Here is a 16,821-nt window from a genome sequence, read left to right on the forward strand (position 1 = left end):
GACGCAAAGAGCAAAGAGTTAGGCATGTCTTAGCAGCTAAACAACAACAAAGACATGTCCATATTTGCAAGGAGCCTACATTCTAAATAATATAGAATGTTAGGGGGGAAAAAAAGAATGTTAGGAAACAGTAGCTAAAGCTTAACTAAACTAGGGTAAAGAGTCTGGAAAAGATGGATATGGCTTGAATCTGTAAAATGGGAAAAAATAATGCCTGCTTTATAAAGCATTATCTACCTCTCAATTCTAAGGTAACTTGTGCAAAAAAAAAAAAAAAAAAAAAGAGAGAGAGTGATGCTTGTATGATGCATCACCAGTAAAACTTTCAGAAGAGGTGGGACTGTTTTGAGGCCTTGAAAGCTTTTAGAGAGGCCTTGTGGGTTTTAGAGAGAGAGCATTATAATATAAAGAGGTAGAATTTGAACATGCTTAAGTGAGTCCCAAGAAGCTTTCATTGATGTTGAGTGGAAGGAGAGGCTTGAAAGGCAGGCTTGGAACCTAGAGGCTGATCAGCGCTTATGCCGCATCCCTTCTGCCTGGATCCCACCTTGTATCCTACTTTGCCCAAGTGTTTACATGTTGCCACATGTCAGCTCCTCTGCTACACAGGTATCAGGGATGATCAACTCTGAACTCCCGATAGCAAATAACATCATACTTATGCATACTAAAGCCCGCCCCGCCATGTGTGTTTATTAAGTGAGTTAGTAAAATGAATGCTTAGGTACATTAGAAAAAGAGTGGTATGAAGATGACATTTTATGCTAATTATACATCAAATTATATAGTTCATTGTGGGAGAGAATATTGTAGAGTAGAATAGTAGTGTCTTGGAGAGGGCCAGATGTAGTTTTCACCTTGACTGATGGACTTACGTACTTGGTGAATTTGGGTAAGTTTTTGCAACATGTACTTGTATCTACGACCATTTTTAGCCATCCGCTCTTCTGTCCCTAGTTTCTTCATCGACTGAATAGCTAGTGCCTACTAGAGGGGCGTCCCTGCTGACTCAGACAGTAGGGGATCTGCCTGCAGTGCAGGAGACCCGGGTTCGATCTCTGGGTCAAGAAGATCCCTTGGAGGAAGTCACTGAGTGACTTCCACTCCAGTATTCTTGCCTAGAGAATTCTATGGACAGAGGAGCCTGGCAGGCTACAGTCCATGCGGTTGCAAAGAGTCTGACACAGCTGAGTGACTAAGCACACATGTGCACTTTATAAAGTTGTGAGAATTCAATGAAAACTAGCTAAATGCCTGGCTCATATCGGGTACTCCCTTATATAATATTATCATCATAATGTTTATTATTATATATTATTTTTGTTAGTCTTAATTCACATTGAAACTTTGAAATACATATTTTGAGTGACAAAATTCACTCTTGTTCTAACAAAGTACTGAGCAAAGAACACAATAATATACAGTGCTATTCTATAATATTTCATTGTATGTCATACTATATTGTTTGCAACCCTGTTATATCAAAATTTAATTTTGGAAACCATGATCTGTGACAGTCTAAGGAGAAGGTATCTTCAGCCCAGTCCTCTGCAGGAGCAGTTCAAGGAATATTTTGCAGCACCTGCCTTGGACTCTTGCAGATCCTACACAGAATTGATATCCTTGACCCTCATAGCAATTCCCAAATTGTTGGCCATAGCTTTATATTCCCATTTAGCAGCAGCTGAAGAAATTAAGGCTCAGATGACAAAGTTAGTGAGTATGCAAACCATTGATAATAGTGGTAGAAAGCAGAGGCTAAAGTTAAGTTTTGAGTCAGTGTCTGCAATAACTAGGACGTAAGATAAAGGACAGTCACTAGGAACACTTGGAAAGGATCGCTGAGAAGTGTACTCCTCCTGTGTTATTAAGTGCAAGTGTCGTCTCATTAATCTTTTCAGCCTGTTGACTGCAAAAAATGTGAGTTTTTTTGGTAAGATCTTTTTGGAAACAGAGTCACAAAATGCTACATTTCACTCTTCTTGGTTTTCACTGAAAATTTGTGAACTTTAATTTTCAAGAGTTCCAAAGAGATGACCTATTGTATGTCAGCAGTTTATTGTCTCTTGAATGTTTTTTGAGAGCAGGTATGTTGCGGTGCAATGAATATGGAGCCTGGGTGATGTTTTGACTTGAAGGATTCATTTTAGTGTTTAAAAAGTTTGTGTGATGTAAAACAGCATCTCTGACTCTCCGTTTGCCAAGACTTCAAAACTTGCAGTCAGCTTTGAGAAGCTCCCTCTGAGTCTCCATCAGTTATCAAGTTCTGCATATTCTTGTTTCCTCAACACTTTTCAGAGCAAATGTCATTTCCTCCTTGAAGCCTGTCATGATGGTCTACCCCTGGTGCTTGGCATTTAATCACAATGAGACTCAGTCCATTACCGAATGTAATTTTTTTTTTTTTTTTTGGTTAACCTCTTTTAAAAAATTAAAAAAAATTTTTTTTTAAATTGCGTTTTTATTTTTTAAATTATGAAAATATGATGACACATTTACAGAGACTTGGAAAATACAGAACAAAGTTACATATGTGATTTTTCATTTAAAAAATGAATGTCTATTTCACTACGAAGCAGTGACCATACCTTACTTATCAGGATGTGCCTACCACCTAACTCACTGCCTAGCACATAGTAGGTACTTTGCCTTAAGATTTAGTGGAATGAATTGCCTCGATTATGGTCGAAACGTTTTTGAGACCAGAGATAATGCTTCTTTGTAATATTCAAAGACTAATTGAGAAAAGAAGAAAGAAAAATTATAGATAGTAATCTTGAAACTATGTAGTTACAGTAGGCTTTGTTATTGTGTGCCTGCCAAAAAAGTGACTCAAGGTTAAAGCAAAATCTTCCTTCACAAATGGTGACGTCCCTCTCTATTGGTAGAATTTTTGTTGGTAGTTTTATTTTAAAAGACCACGATAGTGATGAACCTATTTGAAGGGAAGGAAAGGTGATGCAGATGTAGAGAATAGACTTGGGGACACAGTGGGAGAGGGGGAGAGTGGGGCAAATGGAGAGAGCAGCATCAACACATATACACTGTTGGGTGTAAGATGCATAGATGGTGAGAAGCTGGTGTGTAACACAGAGAGCCCAGTGTGGCTCTTGCTGATGATCTGGAGGAAGGGGATTTGGGGAGGGGGGGGAGTCTCAGGAGAGAGGGGGTATACGTATAATTATGGCCGATTTGCCTTGTTGTATGGCAGAAACCAACTCAACCTTGTAAAATATTTTTTTTAAAAATTAAAGAAAAAAAAAAAAGACCATGATAAACCTAATAGGATAGGAATCAAATGAATGCCCCCAAATTAGATGACTGTGACTTTTTTATTAAGTGAATTCCCCCTACCCCTAACTACCATTGTGAGCCATCTGTGTAGGATTTGAAATTCAAAGTAGGGAACCCTAGAGTTTGTAGTGTCTTTTTCTTTTGAGGAGTATGAGATCACCATGCATATAAAACACACCCATGTGAACCCTGCCCAGTAGCAGCTAGACAATGAAATGGAAAGTTTGTGCCTGGGTTGCTGGGAATCTTCCATTTTGCCTTGTTTCTACAACAACCACTTTGTGATCTAGTGATGAGGAGCGCCCCTCATGCTAAACACAGGGCGTCACACCTTGTGTCCTGCTTGAAGGGCATTGAGTGGCTGCTTGTTAAAGAGTCAGTCCAGAAGAGATTTTATAATTATAAAAACTAGATTAGTTTTAATATGGTAATACTTTTTTTGTCATTTTTGAGTGTTACTCTTCATTTAGACTTTATTGAAAATTTTCTCATTAACCAGAAATGGACCATTCTCCAACCCTCAAAAATATTGAAATACAGTTTTTAGTTATTATAAGACAAAAGTCAAAATGCTTGTTAAAATTTTGAGAATGCTTTAATCATGATTATTGTTTAAATGCTTTGAATTAAGTGAAATATGCTCAGTTACACAGATGTGTGCTTTTAAAAAAATTAGCATATCCAATTCATATGTTGTAGCTTAATGCCCCATTTATATTTAACATTATTATTTAGGTTGATTCTTAAGATTGTATTTAACAGGAATATTTAAGTGTGTAACTTCAAGGGTAGCTGAAAGGTTCATAACAAAAAATTTTAGCTGCTTAGAAGATGAAATGCCTAAGTATATATTAAAATCCTTTTATTATAACTTGTAAATGAACACTTTTGGACTGATTCTAACTTCAGCTTTATTTTTTTTGTGCCTCATATAACATGTTTCAATCGACCCATTTATCACTTATATGAGTATCATAAGTAAATTTAGTGCATCTGCATATTTATACACTTTAAATAGACCAATGTAAACAGTTTCTTATCTGCCATATGTTGAAATGTTTTAGTAAAGTAAAGACATAACTGCCTAGTCAACAAAGAATGGCATTGAATTGCACTGTTTTGGAAAAAAAAGTTAAGTGAACTAGATGGCTGTTAATCTGGTTCTTTAAATATCATAAACAAAAGTATCAGAATGTGTTTCCAAGGACAAAGGCGGAGTTTTCTGGGCTTTGATTGGTCGCTGCCTTGTCCTGTCCCACAGCCATCCTTAATTGGCTTTGGGTAGATTGGAATCACATAAGCAGAGTGACATTTATTACTTTCCTAGTTGTTTCTTTGCACTGAGCCCCGAGATTCCCAAGGAGAAACTATAAAAGATTTCTTTCATTTTGTCCATGATCTACGGGAGGGGATCCCTCTGAGAAGAACAGGCATGAGTTTGAGTGCAAGGAGAGTCACTCTGCCTGCAATAACGCCCATAGTTCTCCAGAAAAGGGTATGTGACTTCTGCTTTTTTCTTTTCTTCTTCTTGCTTTTTTTTCCTTCCTGTAACTCTGTTTATTAGTGTATTGGTCACTTTCGTTATCTATCCTGAGAGGGGCTAGAATTCATTGAGGCTGTAGGTGATTAAAGGACAGATTATTGAAATTAGACTAAGGGGAGAAAAAAAGCAGGGCCAGCACATCTCTGTTGTAAAAAAACTCCATGTGAAAGCAGTTTGGTCTCAATTTCAGGGCATTGTGATTTAGAGACTGTATTGAAGCTTTTTCTTACTTTTTTTCCCCTTCTACTGTAACTTCAGGCCTCTTTGCTTTTAGTTCAATAGGCAATCTGCTAGCTATTATGTTTCATATTTGTTTACTAAGGAGCAGTTTCTTTGTTTCACTATAATTCATAATATATCCATCTTCATTGTTGAATGGACTGTGTAATTGTTTTACTACTTAAACATATGGCACCAGTTTATTAGCCTCCAGTTTTCTACCCATTTCTATTGAGTTTCTGCTTTCTTGCTTAAGAAAAACTTTCTATTGAAATACCCTGTGAAAAGGCTTTTTGTTAATTGTTAATGCAATCAATCCTTTGTGTGAAAATATTTTGTCTATTAGTTTTTTTGTAAAGTTTATTCCTATGTCTCACTCGCTGCATTGTACTTCATAAGGTAATAAACAAACCACGTAATGTAGCTTTTAGTAAAGCTGGATATACTAAACTTCTCTTGTAAATGCACCAAATAAGAAGCATGTATTGAAATCCTTAAAGAATCAAATCTGTTGTATAAAAAAAGAAAGCACCAAAACACATTTTGGCACATAATTTTTGAATGATTTTGGTGACATTAGAAACTGCAATGTTATTTCCATACCTAACTTTTAATGGTTAACTATCAGTGTATTTCATTAAGTCAGATGTTATGGTTTAATTTATTTGAAAATGACAAATATTACAATTAGTTTTTTTTTTTTTTAAGAAATGTCTCTTTTTATTGTTCTTAATTTATTTTCTTATCCAATTGGCTACTTATTCACCAGGGACGTTTTACTTGGCAGTGAAATAGATTATGATAATTTTGCAACACTTGTTCTTATCTTTCTTGATGTCTTTCTGAGCAAATTTAATTAAAAATATTTTGCTTTGAGCTGGAATCTTTATTTTGATTTAGAATTAGTAGTATATTAATAATGACTATATAGATTTCCCGAGTCACTGGGGATGTGAAAAGATATAATAGCATATATCACATCTGTGTCCTTATGTTTGGGTTCTTCTTTATCCAGTTAATTTTGCAGTTTGGAATAACCAAGAAACTTTCATTGTGTGGTATTTTTTGCATGACATGTTGGTGTGGTGGAAAGCATGCCACATGGATTCTCCATTTCCTAGCTGTATGACCTTGGGCAAGTCACTTAAACTTGGCGTCATTACCTCCTCACCGATATTTGTTGAGAGATTTTCATTAAATGCTCTCTTTAGTCTTATTTGTGTCTAGAATTTTGTGAATCAAGTATTTGGATTTTTATAACTATAATAAAATATTTAAACCATTTCTTATTTTCTTAGTGTATAAAATATTAGAAAAAGATGCTGTCATCTTCAAGTATTTGGAGCAGTTAGTCTAGGGGAAATTGGTGTGAGTAAATAACATCCAGCTCTGATTGGTAAGTAGCAAAACAAGATTACTGTGATTATAGTTACTATTAAGTCTGAGCTGCCAATAGATATATCATTGTGATTCCTCTTGGTCTTTTATAATAAGCTTCTAGCCAGATTTCTATTATAATAATTACATAAGTCAAAATTCCCTTTGCCCAAGTTCATGTTATTCCTTTCCTGTGAGTACACATATTAGATTTTCATATAATTTAGCACATCATTTGCTGAAAATATGTAATACTGTTTCTTTCTCCCAACATTTTAATCCCCAGAGGACCCATTGTCTGTAAGATTGTTCTGAAAATCTTAGTGTTAATCTTATTTTAGGAACTGGGTGTTTCTCTGACTAAAAAATATCCATCTGTTCTGGTCACACCATGCCTTTTTTTCCCCTAAGATAGGAAATTACTCTGTACTTGTAATTAACTTGTCATTTTCTATATGCACCATAATTTAAGATGATACAAATTAATACAGCATTTCTCAAAGTATTTGGGGGGCAGCTCTTCCTTTTCCAAAGAACGTAGGTTTTTTCCCCACACGTTTGGCATAGGATTTGCTCATCCTGAATGAGTGGTGCTTGCAAAATAATTTGCCAGCTGAAATCCTAATCATTTCAAAGGCTGAGGATATTTCTGAAAATGCCTAACAGTGCTAAGGAGTAGTTTCTTATCAGCAAGTGCATATGATTTAACTGGGTATAAGATCTCCTGAGATGGATTGAGAACTTGAACTTGCTCATAACATGGTATGGGTCTTTTTTGTAGCAAATCAAATGTATTTTGATCTTTGAGGAATAGGATATTTGTGTGGACTCTCTGAAGTAAATTGGCAAGAGCATTTTACTTTCTCTAATTCTATTAGGATCTGATTTCCTTGATTCTAGTGAGTAGTTAATCAAGGTTCTAGCGAAGAAAGTTTCATCAGCTCTCTCAGAAATGATCACATCCTCATCATGTGTGCTGAGTGAATTCTTTGCCTCATAGCATTTTTCTCAGATCACTATTAGGTTATGCCATTTTTGTTCAGATGAGAAGACTGAGTCTCTTGAGTGTTGAGTAACTTATTAGGCAAGGTCACTCAGAAGGTCGATGGCAAAGCTAGAAATAGAATCTAGGTCTTGTGACTTCCAGGGTGCTTCTCTTATTAGATATGTGTTACCTCCTGAATTAATATGTTAATGAAATTGCCTTATGGTGTGTTTAATTGCCATTCAGCTTCTAATCTGAAATTAGCTCAGACAAATCCTTTCATCTTCCTCTGCACCTCCACCAACTCCCATATGCTCTAGTGTAGAAAACATTTTATTCAGAAAGCAATTGTGAGCAAAAAATGAGTATATGTGTGTGTGCACATGTGCGTGCACGCGTGCGTGCATGTGTGTGTGTGTGTGTGTGAAAGAAAGAAAGAAAGAAAGAAGGGGGGAGAGGAGAATGGAGAGAATGAGAGACAGAGAGATGGAAAGGCAGTTGTACCCAGTGCTCTAATTGGGTTCATTACATCAAGAAACTATTTTAAGGTCCCAGAGAGTTAACAAAAGACTGAAGCATTATAAGGCTTACACTAAGTGCAATATAAAATTCACATTCTTTTTATAGAAAGACTGCAAGGTCAGAGGCCAGATGTTCATACTTTGATTCTGTGGGTAGGAAGGGTTCTACCTCAATCAAATTAAAATTGTTTTGCAAACTATGTTTCCAAGCATTTCTACATTCTTTATCCATACTACAATTACAAGAGACTTTCAAAGGCACACAAAATTCTAACATCTCTTCCAAAATCTCAGAGAAATAAGAAATATTTTTTAGAATATATTTTTCATAAGATTCAAATCATTTTGAAAATCCAAAATTCATGAGTATAATATGGAGCAAGGCCATTTACTGAACGATCCAGTTCCTGGATTATACAAGAGAATAGTTTGTTATATTCATTTTCCTCCTCATACAATTAGAATTATTACTATGAATTTCTAAAAAGAATTTTGTAAAGAATGAAAGAATATAGATCTTCATGTTACTCTTTTGCCCAGAAACTTGTAAATACGTATGAAATCAGTCCAGGCGTATGTAGCACTCACTCACTGCGCTGCAGGACCTGGATCCACAGGGGCCCCGGCTTCATATGAAACTTCCACTCCAGCGCATGGTTTTTCTCCTTGTGCCCCACGCAGGGTGAGCTGTTTGTCCCTCTGTGCTTCTGCACCCTGACTTGTGCTCCATGGCCTATAGACAACTTCAGGATCCTGTTTGTTTTCCCAAAGGCTATTGGCTGTGTCCCAGCTCAGGCTGTAGTGCCATCCTGAAGCCTTCTAAGACTCACTCTCGTCACATCTGTCTTGATGATGTCTGGGCTCGGGTGTTAGTGGCTGCACCTTTGTTACTCATTCCTCAATTCAGTAATGCCTGCTGGGTGACATCAGTTTCGTTATTACCTTTTATGATATTTAAATCTTATTATCTTATCCTTAGGTATCTTAAACTGTCTGACTTTTCATATTTGACTTTTAGTTTTCTTTGTGGACCTCATATATCTTTTATATATCTTGCTCTATTTGGTTTTCAAAATTTGGTGGATTTTGTTTTATAACTAGATTTTACACTTTTAAGGAAAAGACTCTTTAAATAAAGTGCTTTGTCAGTTGCAGGCTGAATTTAATTTCATGTAACTGGAAAACTCAAATGACAGTGTATTAAACAGGGGGGAGATTTATTTTTCTTTCTCTTTACAAGAAGAATTGGTCCAAAGCTAACCTGGCCTTACTGCAATGTCCTCAGGCGACCAAGCCCCTTGCTTTCTATTGTACCGTCCTTAGTGTGGGTCCCTTTTCCTTTTATGGAAAGACAATTGCAAATCGCTAGTCATCCTGCTCACATTCCTGGCATACAAAATGGGAGGAACCCAGGGTATACAGGCTACTTCTGTCAGTTATTAACGGGCCACCAGGGAATAACCAGGAGCTTCTGCCGACTACTTACTGGCCAGGGTCGTGTCATGTGGTCTGGATCCAAGGAAAGCCTGGCAATGTAGGCCTTCAACTCCACAAGCTGTCCTTCTCATCAGAATCAGGAGATAGGGAGGATGGTTCTTTGTGGGCAACTAGCTGAGAAGTGCCTCCTACATATAAGGCATGCAAAAAATGTTTGTCCCTTAGATTTTGATTATTGTCATGCCAGCTACAAGATATGGTTATGCTTTTTGAACAAATATATTTTATTGCTTGATTGGAGACAGTAAATGTCTAGTAAGTGGGGAGAGAGCAGATTTCCTGAAAAGGGGAGGCTACTGGAGATCACAGATGGTAACTTGACTTTAGGTGGCTGACTTGCTTGAAAGGTGGTCTTGAAGTGGTAGTGAGTACTGTTTTTGCTTGTTTGCCTGGAGTTCCCATTCCTGCTAAACCTTAATCTTTCTTCTGTCCTTTTAATTTGTATACCGGGTAACATAGCTGCATATTCACCCAGGAAGGGTACCACATAGATGAATGGATTTTGTGTTTCCCAGAATGTTTCTTTTCCCTAAAAGTGCACTTTTAGGAAGTGTAATAGAGTGGAGATTCTATTTTAGAGTCAGGAAACCCTGAGTTTGAACCCAGCCCTGTCACTGATCAGTGTTGTGACTTTAGGTGTCTTCTTTTTAAACCTTTCTAACAGTCAGTTTCTCTGTCTTGGGAATGATGGTGCTTCCTTACAGAACAGTTGTGAGGATTAAATAGCATAAATATTTAGAAGTACTTGACATGTAGTAGAAGCTCAACAAATGTGAATTTCTTTTTTTCCCCCCTCATCTGGCATGTTTTACTAGTTTCATAAACAGTTTAAAAATCTGCCTATTAAAAATGGTGGAGGGGGGGCTCTATCCTGTTAAGTAGGTGTCCAAAAATTTTCTTGTAACAAATGAATCAACCAAAAAGTAGTTGTCCTTGATACAGTGCAGCCAGGGAACAAGAGACAATATGTCTCTCAAATTCTTGTTGCCTCTGCTCACTTTCTGAATGAAGACTCTAATTTGAATTAAAAAAATTAATCCAACTATTATATGCTGGTAAGTATTTTTTTAAACATCTGGGAATATAGATTTAAATATAATAAGATAGGTATTTAGATAACATCTCCTTTCACTCTCCTAGGGAATATCCGTCAGGGACTTCTGGGTTATATATAACATCTGAAAGAGGTACAGTTGTACCTAGTGTTAAGACATTATCTCAGTAGACAGAGGGGACATTACTGGACTGTGAGCTATAGGCTGATAGGGGCTGTGTCATTTTTGATCATCACTAGACTCAAGTGCCCAGCACAGGGAATGTACAAAGCTGAGATATAACTCCTATTCATTGAATAAACACATTAAAAAAAAAAAGTAAATTGGGCTTTTTTGATACTGACCTGTTATTGGCATTTCGTTCTTTGCATTTGTCTCTCTATAGCACTCCTTTCCTTTTCCCTGTGTTCCATACCTTGTGGTGAGAAGCCATGCACCCAGGGCCCATTTTAGCTGGTCCAGCTTGCTTTTTCATGAACTCTGTTTCACCCCACCCCCACCCCCCAGCTTGTTGCCCCAGGCAGTTTTGAGCTCTCCCAGCAGTCCACATACTCCAATAGAAATAAAGGCAGCTATACAGTGTTCAGCACTAATTACACGGTCTCTTTAATCCTCTTAAGAACCCTAAAGGATTGGTGGGCAGACCCAGTCTGGGATGAGAAAAGTGAGGCTTGGAGAAGTTACCCAAAGCACAGTGCTAGTGAAAGATGAGGCAGGACTGAGCCCGGGCGCCAGCACAGGAGTGCCCGTCGGAATTGATGGCGTGCAGGCTCCAGAGCGGGCTCCACCCCGCGCTGCCGAGCCCTTGCCTCTCACCTGTAGTCTGCTGTGCTCTGCTTAGCCGCTCGGTCGTGTCCAACTCTTTGCGACACCATGGACTGTAGCCCGCCAGGTTCTTCTGTCCCTGGGGATTCTCCAGGCAAGAAACTGGAGTGGGTTGCCATGCCCTCCTCCCGGAATTTTCCCAACCCAGGACTTGAACCCAGGTCTCCTGCATTGCGGGCAGATTCTTTACTGTCTGATAGGTGGATTCTTGCCATCTGAGCCACCAAGGAAGTCCAGAAATACTGGAGTGGGTAGCCTATCCCTTCTCCCAGGATCTTCCCAACCCAGGAATCAAGCCAGGGTCTCCTGCCTCGCAGGTGGATTCTTTACCAGCAGAGCTGCCAGGGAAGCCCATCTGTAGTCTACTCCCTGGACAGATCTCACCTTTTTTACTTTAACCTCTCTGTCTTTTGCCCTCCTAGTTATTTTTTCCTTGATGTGCACTCAATCTTGCCTCAAAGATATAGTTATCAAACCATATGAGAGAGTTCATTGGACTTCAGTAGAAATCTCTTGGGACTTATTTTGCTTTCAAAAATGTATAATAGTAGTCACTATTATGAATGGAATGCTATGAGTTTGCTGTCACTTTGCCTGTTTTACAGGATGAGAAATCTAAGACTCATAGTTGATAAGCTGGTGATCTATGATTTGATCACAGAGAAGATTTTGGGAGTCCACCATGGCCTCAAGCACCTGGTCTGAACCTCTGCATGACTGAGGGCCATCCATCGTATTAGTTTGCAAACTACAATGTCTGGTCCACTTTTGGCAATGAAAGCAGATTAAAAATAGCTGGGCTGATTAACAGTCTAAGACTCTTGCTCGGGCTGGTCTTAAGGCTGACTCTCCGGGCCATGCCTCAGTGCCCTAAGCCAACTCTAGAAAAATAAGAATCTCTTTTTGGCAGAAAACAAGAAGTAAGACTTTTGGTTATTTCAGTTATTAAGCTCTCTGAAAGGATAAAGATTTTCTATTCCCATAGGATATTAAAAATGCTTGCTGTTAAGACAGTTTCAAAAGAGGGATTAAAAAACCATTTTGGCAAAACAGCAGTGTCCTATGTTGTTTATAGCTTCCTAATTGGACTTCACATTTGGATATACACATTCAGTTGTGTCTGTGAAGATTCCAGGAGTTTTATTTTATGGTTTTAGAAGTCAAATTAGTTGGCGTAGTTTTATCAGGATTTGAAGAAAAATTTTGGCATGATCATTCCAAATGCCAAGGAGGATCTTCAGCTTGAGTCCCAGGAAAGGGGACTTTATATTATATACCGCCTGAAGTGACATACATATATATGTGTATATATATTATATAAATATAAATATATACACACCACCCTCCGCCCCATCTCTAACCCTTCTTATTAATGATTTAAACATGATTTATTTAAAAAATTCAAATAGTTCAGAATGTTTAAAAAAATAGATTTAAATTTGTTAGAAGCTTGCAGCTATTTTAAGCAGGACCTCTATAGGGTTAATAATAGTAAAAGTGAAAAAAGTAAAAGTTACTCAGCCGTGTCCAGCTCTTTGTGACCCCATGAGCTATACAGTCCATGGAATTCTCCAGACTAGAATACTGGAATGGGTAGCCTTTTCCTTCTCCAGGGTATCTTCCCAACACAGATTGAACCCAGATCTCCCACATTGCAGAGAGATTCTTTACCAACTGAGCTACCAGGGAAGTCCAATAATAATAAAGCAATATTAAATATTAAAGGGCTAACAAAGCAACTTTCAAAGCATCCTGTTTTCTTTCTCTATTTGCACCGAGAAATAAAGACTCCCTCTGCTGGCTGTTTCTGAATATGCCTTTTTTTTTTTTTCCTGGCAAGTTGTGCTGAAAACAGTGAAATACAAAGAATAACTTTTTTGACATTCAAAAAGCTGGGTGCTTTGAGCCGTATTTGCATATGGTTGCATATTTGGGTTTTCAATTATCTAATGTGTTTATCCAAGATGTCTTGTCAAAACAGCAGCGTAAAGTTGGGTAAGGAGACTGGAAAGACCAGGTAGGAACCCAGAGACGTGTTCCCTGGTAGGTTCTGCCAGTGAGCAGATGGAGAGCCCCTGGCAAGTCAGGCCCTCTTCAGTCTCAGCTTCTTCACTTGTAAAATGAGAAGATTTCAGTGGGTGTTTCTAAGAGTCCTGGCAGTCTTACGTATTTTATAATTCTAACAGTATTGATGCCATTTTTTTTTTTAAATAGGAATGTGCTTGTACTTAGTCACTCAGTTGTGTCCGACTCTTTGCAACCACATGGGCCATAGCCACCCCAGGTTCCTCTGTCCTTGGGATTCTCCAGGGAAGAACACTGGAGTGGGTTGCCATTTCCTACTCCATGTTATGGAAATATACATGTTTTATACTGATACACATGCTTTGCACTGATAGAAAAGAAATATTTAGAAAAGTGAGAAAAAGGTAAAATTATAAAAAATGGATATAAATCAGTTCTCCCTAGTGCTATCACAATATGGGAATGTTAGGCCTAGAAAGTTATAGTTTGCATGTTGTTAAAAGTTCATACAATAATACCCGCAGGTGAATCAGAAGACTGAATATTGCATATTTCATTGATTCTCTGGCACCTTACATCACAAAAAGTATCATTATCTTATATACTTCCAATTAAACTATGCCGTAACCATTGATGGTAAGTTACGCCTAAGGTTCAGAGAAGTTAAATGTGAGAAGATGTGCTTTTGAAAATCACTGAAACAGGTAGGTCCTAAAAGTGCTTCGGTTGATGCCAGGCAGCTCAAGAATTTACAACAAAAAGTCTGATGGGTCCTGGGCTCTAATAAATATTCTCTTTCCTCTCCTCATGTTTTCTCCTCTTTTCTAAACTCTTCTCCCCTTGCCCTCCCCGACTTGTCTTTCTTCCTCACTGTGTGAAACAGTTATTAACTTTTTCGCTTAGGCATGTCTTATGGTTATTCTGGGAACAAACGACTGCTGAAAAACTGAAATGAGATACTGGAATAACATTGTGTCCAACATAAGCATGACCAGTGGTTTTCTGCTTTAAATATGAATAAGCATTAGCACTTGTGAAGGTTTTTTTTTTTTTTTTTTTTTTTACTTCAAAGATGAATTAGTCAGCACTGGCATCTTCACAGGAATTACATGAGTTTTAAAAACACTGAAGCTTCAGAGAACACTCCTTTGATGAAGTTACTGGGAACATTAGAGTGGGGTTTGTGCTTTGACCCTTTTTATTATTTGTGTTGGATTTAGGTCCTAAAATAACATGAATATATTCATGTGTATATGTGTATGTCCACGGTTTGGGATATTTTTAGACTTAATTTTAATGTTTACTTTCTTTTATAATGAAATTGGAGCTGTTTCTTTTGCCTTCTTTCCTACCGCATAACAGAGCACAACGAAAGGACTTCTGATATCTTGCTTTATAAAATTGGATGCCCGTTTGAGTTAGGGTCTTTCTTGCTATCCTTGAGGGAGAAAGAAAGTCCAAGGAATGAACAATCTGCCTGGCTCTTGGCCTGAGAAGGAGAGCAGAAAGTATCAAGAATAGAGAAGAGCAAAGGGGCTTGAAGGAGAGTTTCTGGGCCCCTCTTTGCCTGCAGACACACTTTCTTCTCTTGGTTGGAAGCCTAGACATGGCATGATTCTCCGGTGTCACCGATCCAGATTGTCAGGTGGGGCAGTGCTAAATGCCCTGCCATGCCAGGCCTGGGGCGTTTCCAGTAGTGAGGCCACACTGGGCCTCAGTGCCTGATGCTAGACGGGAAATGAATTCATACAGCAAAAAGCTTCATCCTGGCTTTCTGAATTCATACGAAACTCCCAGAAGATCTGTATGGATCCCTAGCCACACAGACGCTTTAACTCTGAGTTAGTTCATCTCTTTATCCTGGCACAAACTCTAATGTTCCTGCTAAAATGCGATAACCTCCAGATATAACCAAGTTGAGAATTTTTACAGAGGTGGTGTGGGGATGATCCACCTCGTGACCTTGAGGGATTGTGAACTGATTAAATATTTAAAGAGCCTGGATCCATAGTTACTTGATGGAATGGCCTCATCAGACCTTGAGCTGTTCACCTCTGGTTTCAAATGTGAGAAAAGGAAAAAATAAATAAAAACTTTAATTTAGTTAATAAGCCATTGTCAAATAGATTTTTCTATTACTTGTAACTGAACTTGTTCCCAAATGATTAGATCACCATGTGGTTATTTATCGTTCTCTTACCACTTGATAATCTTATTCTGGTAAAACTGTCTTTTTGAAACTTAATTATCTATTTCCAGCCATTGAAAAAGAGGTAGTTTGTTGTCTGTGTATATTAAAAAGGATCCCCTCTTGGGGTGCCCTCCTCGCTAGTTCGCATTGATGGAAACCAGTGTCCGGCAGTGTTGGGCCAGGATGCTGCTTCCACAGGCCTCCCAGCGCCCGTGCTTCCTCACCTGGTCCTCGGAACTCAAGTCTCTCTCTCAGCTGGGTCTTCCATCTCCTGTTTCATGCACAGTTTTCGCCTCTTCAGTTCAAGTATCTTTGCTCATGATATTTGTTCCACCCATATGGTCTTTATTTTTTTTTTCAAACTCACAAAGTCCTAGAGATGTCATCTCATCCACCTTTGTTGAGTCTGCCAATTTCTTGGAAACTTTGCCTGTGTTTTCTCTTTTGTCTCATGCGGGCCCTTCTTCCCCTCGAAGTTTTTAAACCCCGTGAGGTTTCCAGGCTTCTGTTTTGGAATCCCTAATACTGCCTGATGGTGTCAGTCTTCACTAAAGGGATGCTTACTCTGTGCTAGGCAGTGTGCTGCCCTCTGGGGGACATGGTGGGGATTGCACTTTGAGGTCACCCCTGGTGTCATGTGGCATGCTGAGGAGTGGAAGCTGGTGGATAGTGATCTCATAGTTGCACGCATGCAGACGTGAAGCAAAGGGCTGGGGCCTCAGCTGGGAGGAGCGTGGAAAACGTCCCCACAGAATGGATGGTTTATCTGAGGGAGGAGAAGCAGAGGGTGGAGGGACAGTGTTTCAGGCAGTGGTGGTAGAAGGTGCAAAGACCCCATGTCAGCAAGGGACATGGCTGTTTGAAGAAACCGAGAAAAATAAGATCAGAGTTAGAGAATAAGGGAAGGATCAGAGGGAATAAAATTGAAAGGGGCCACCGGAGTATGAAATGGACCCGTTTATGTCAGCACTTCTTATAATTCTGATACTGGTGACAGTATCAATTTTGAGTTAATATCAGATGGCTAATTGAACATGTACTGCTCATATGCTTAAATAAAATATGTTGTTGAATGTCTCATCTAGTGACAAGAATTTAAGTCCCTACTCTCTGATTTCTCTCAACTATGTACTGTTTTGCTCTTAATAAATATTTGACAGCTAGCAAAATATGAAGGGTAGTAATAAGGAAGCAACAGCTTTTCTTGAACTGTTAGGATCTTTTGGAACAGTCTTTGTTTTTAAATATAACGTTTTGTTAGAGGTTTGGAAAAAGCAAGAATGAATATA

The 16,821-nt window shown here is 38.4% G+C and overlaps 1 protein-coding gene across 8 annotated transcripts in view; it reads left to right on the plus strand.

The window, feature by feature from the left end:
• The window catches only part of GRB14 (growth factor receptor bound protein 14), a 124,288-nt gene that overhangs the window by 51,568 nt on the left and 55,899 nt on the right, over positions 1 to 16,821 (plus strand). Inside the window, exon 1 of one of the 8 annotated variants that reach the window (XM_020877212.2) lies at positions 4,583 to 4,789. The exons of the other annotated variants lie outside the window; for them this stretch is intronic. Within the exon in view, the coding sequence (XP_020732871.1) occupies positions 4,727 to 4,789 (63 nt within the window). The 5' untranslated portion in view covers positions 4,583 to 4,726. Of the gene's footprint in view, positions 1 to 4,582; positions 4,790 to 16,821 lie in introns of those variants that run through there. 8 annotated transcript variants of the gene reach the window in all.

Source organism: Odocoileus virginianus, chromosome 13, assembly GCF_023699985.2.
Source record: "Odocoileus virginianus isolate 20LAN1187 ecotype Illinois chromosome 13, Ovbor_1.2, whole genome shotgun sequence".
Taxonomy (NCBI): domain Eukaryota; kingdom Metazoa; phylum Chordata; class Mammalia; order Artiodactyla; family Cervidae; genus Odocoileus; species Odocoileus virginianus.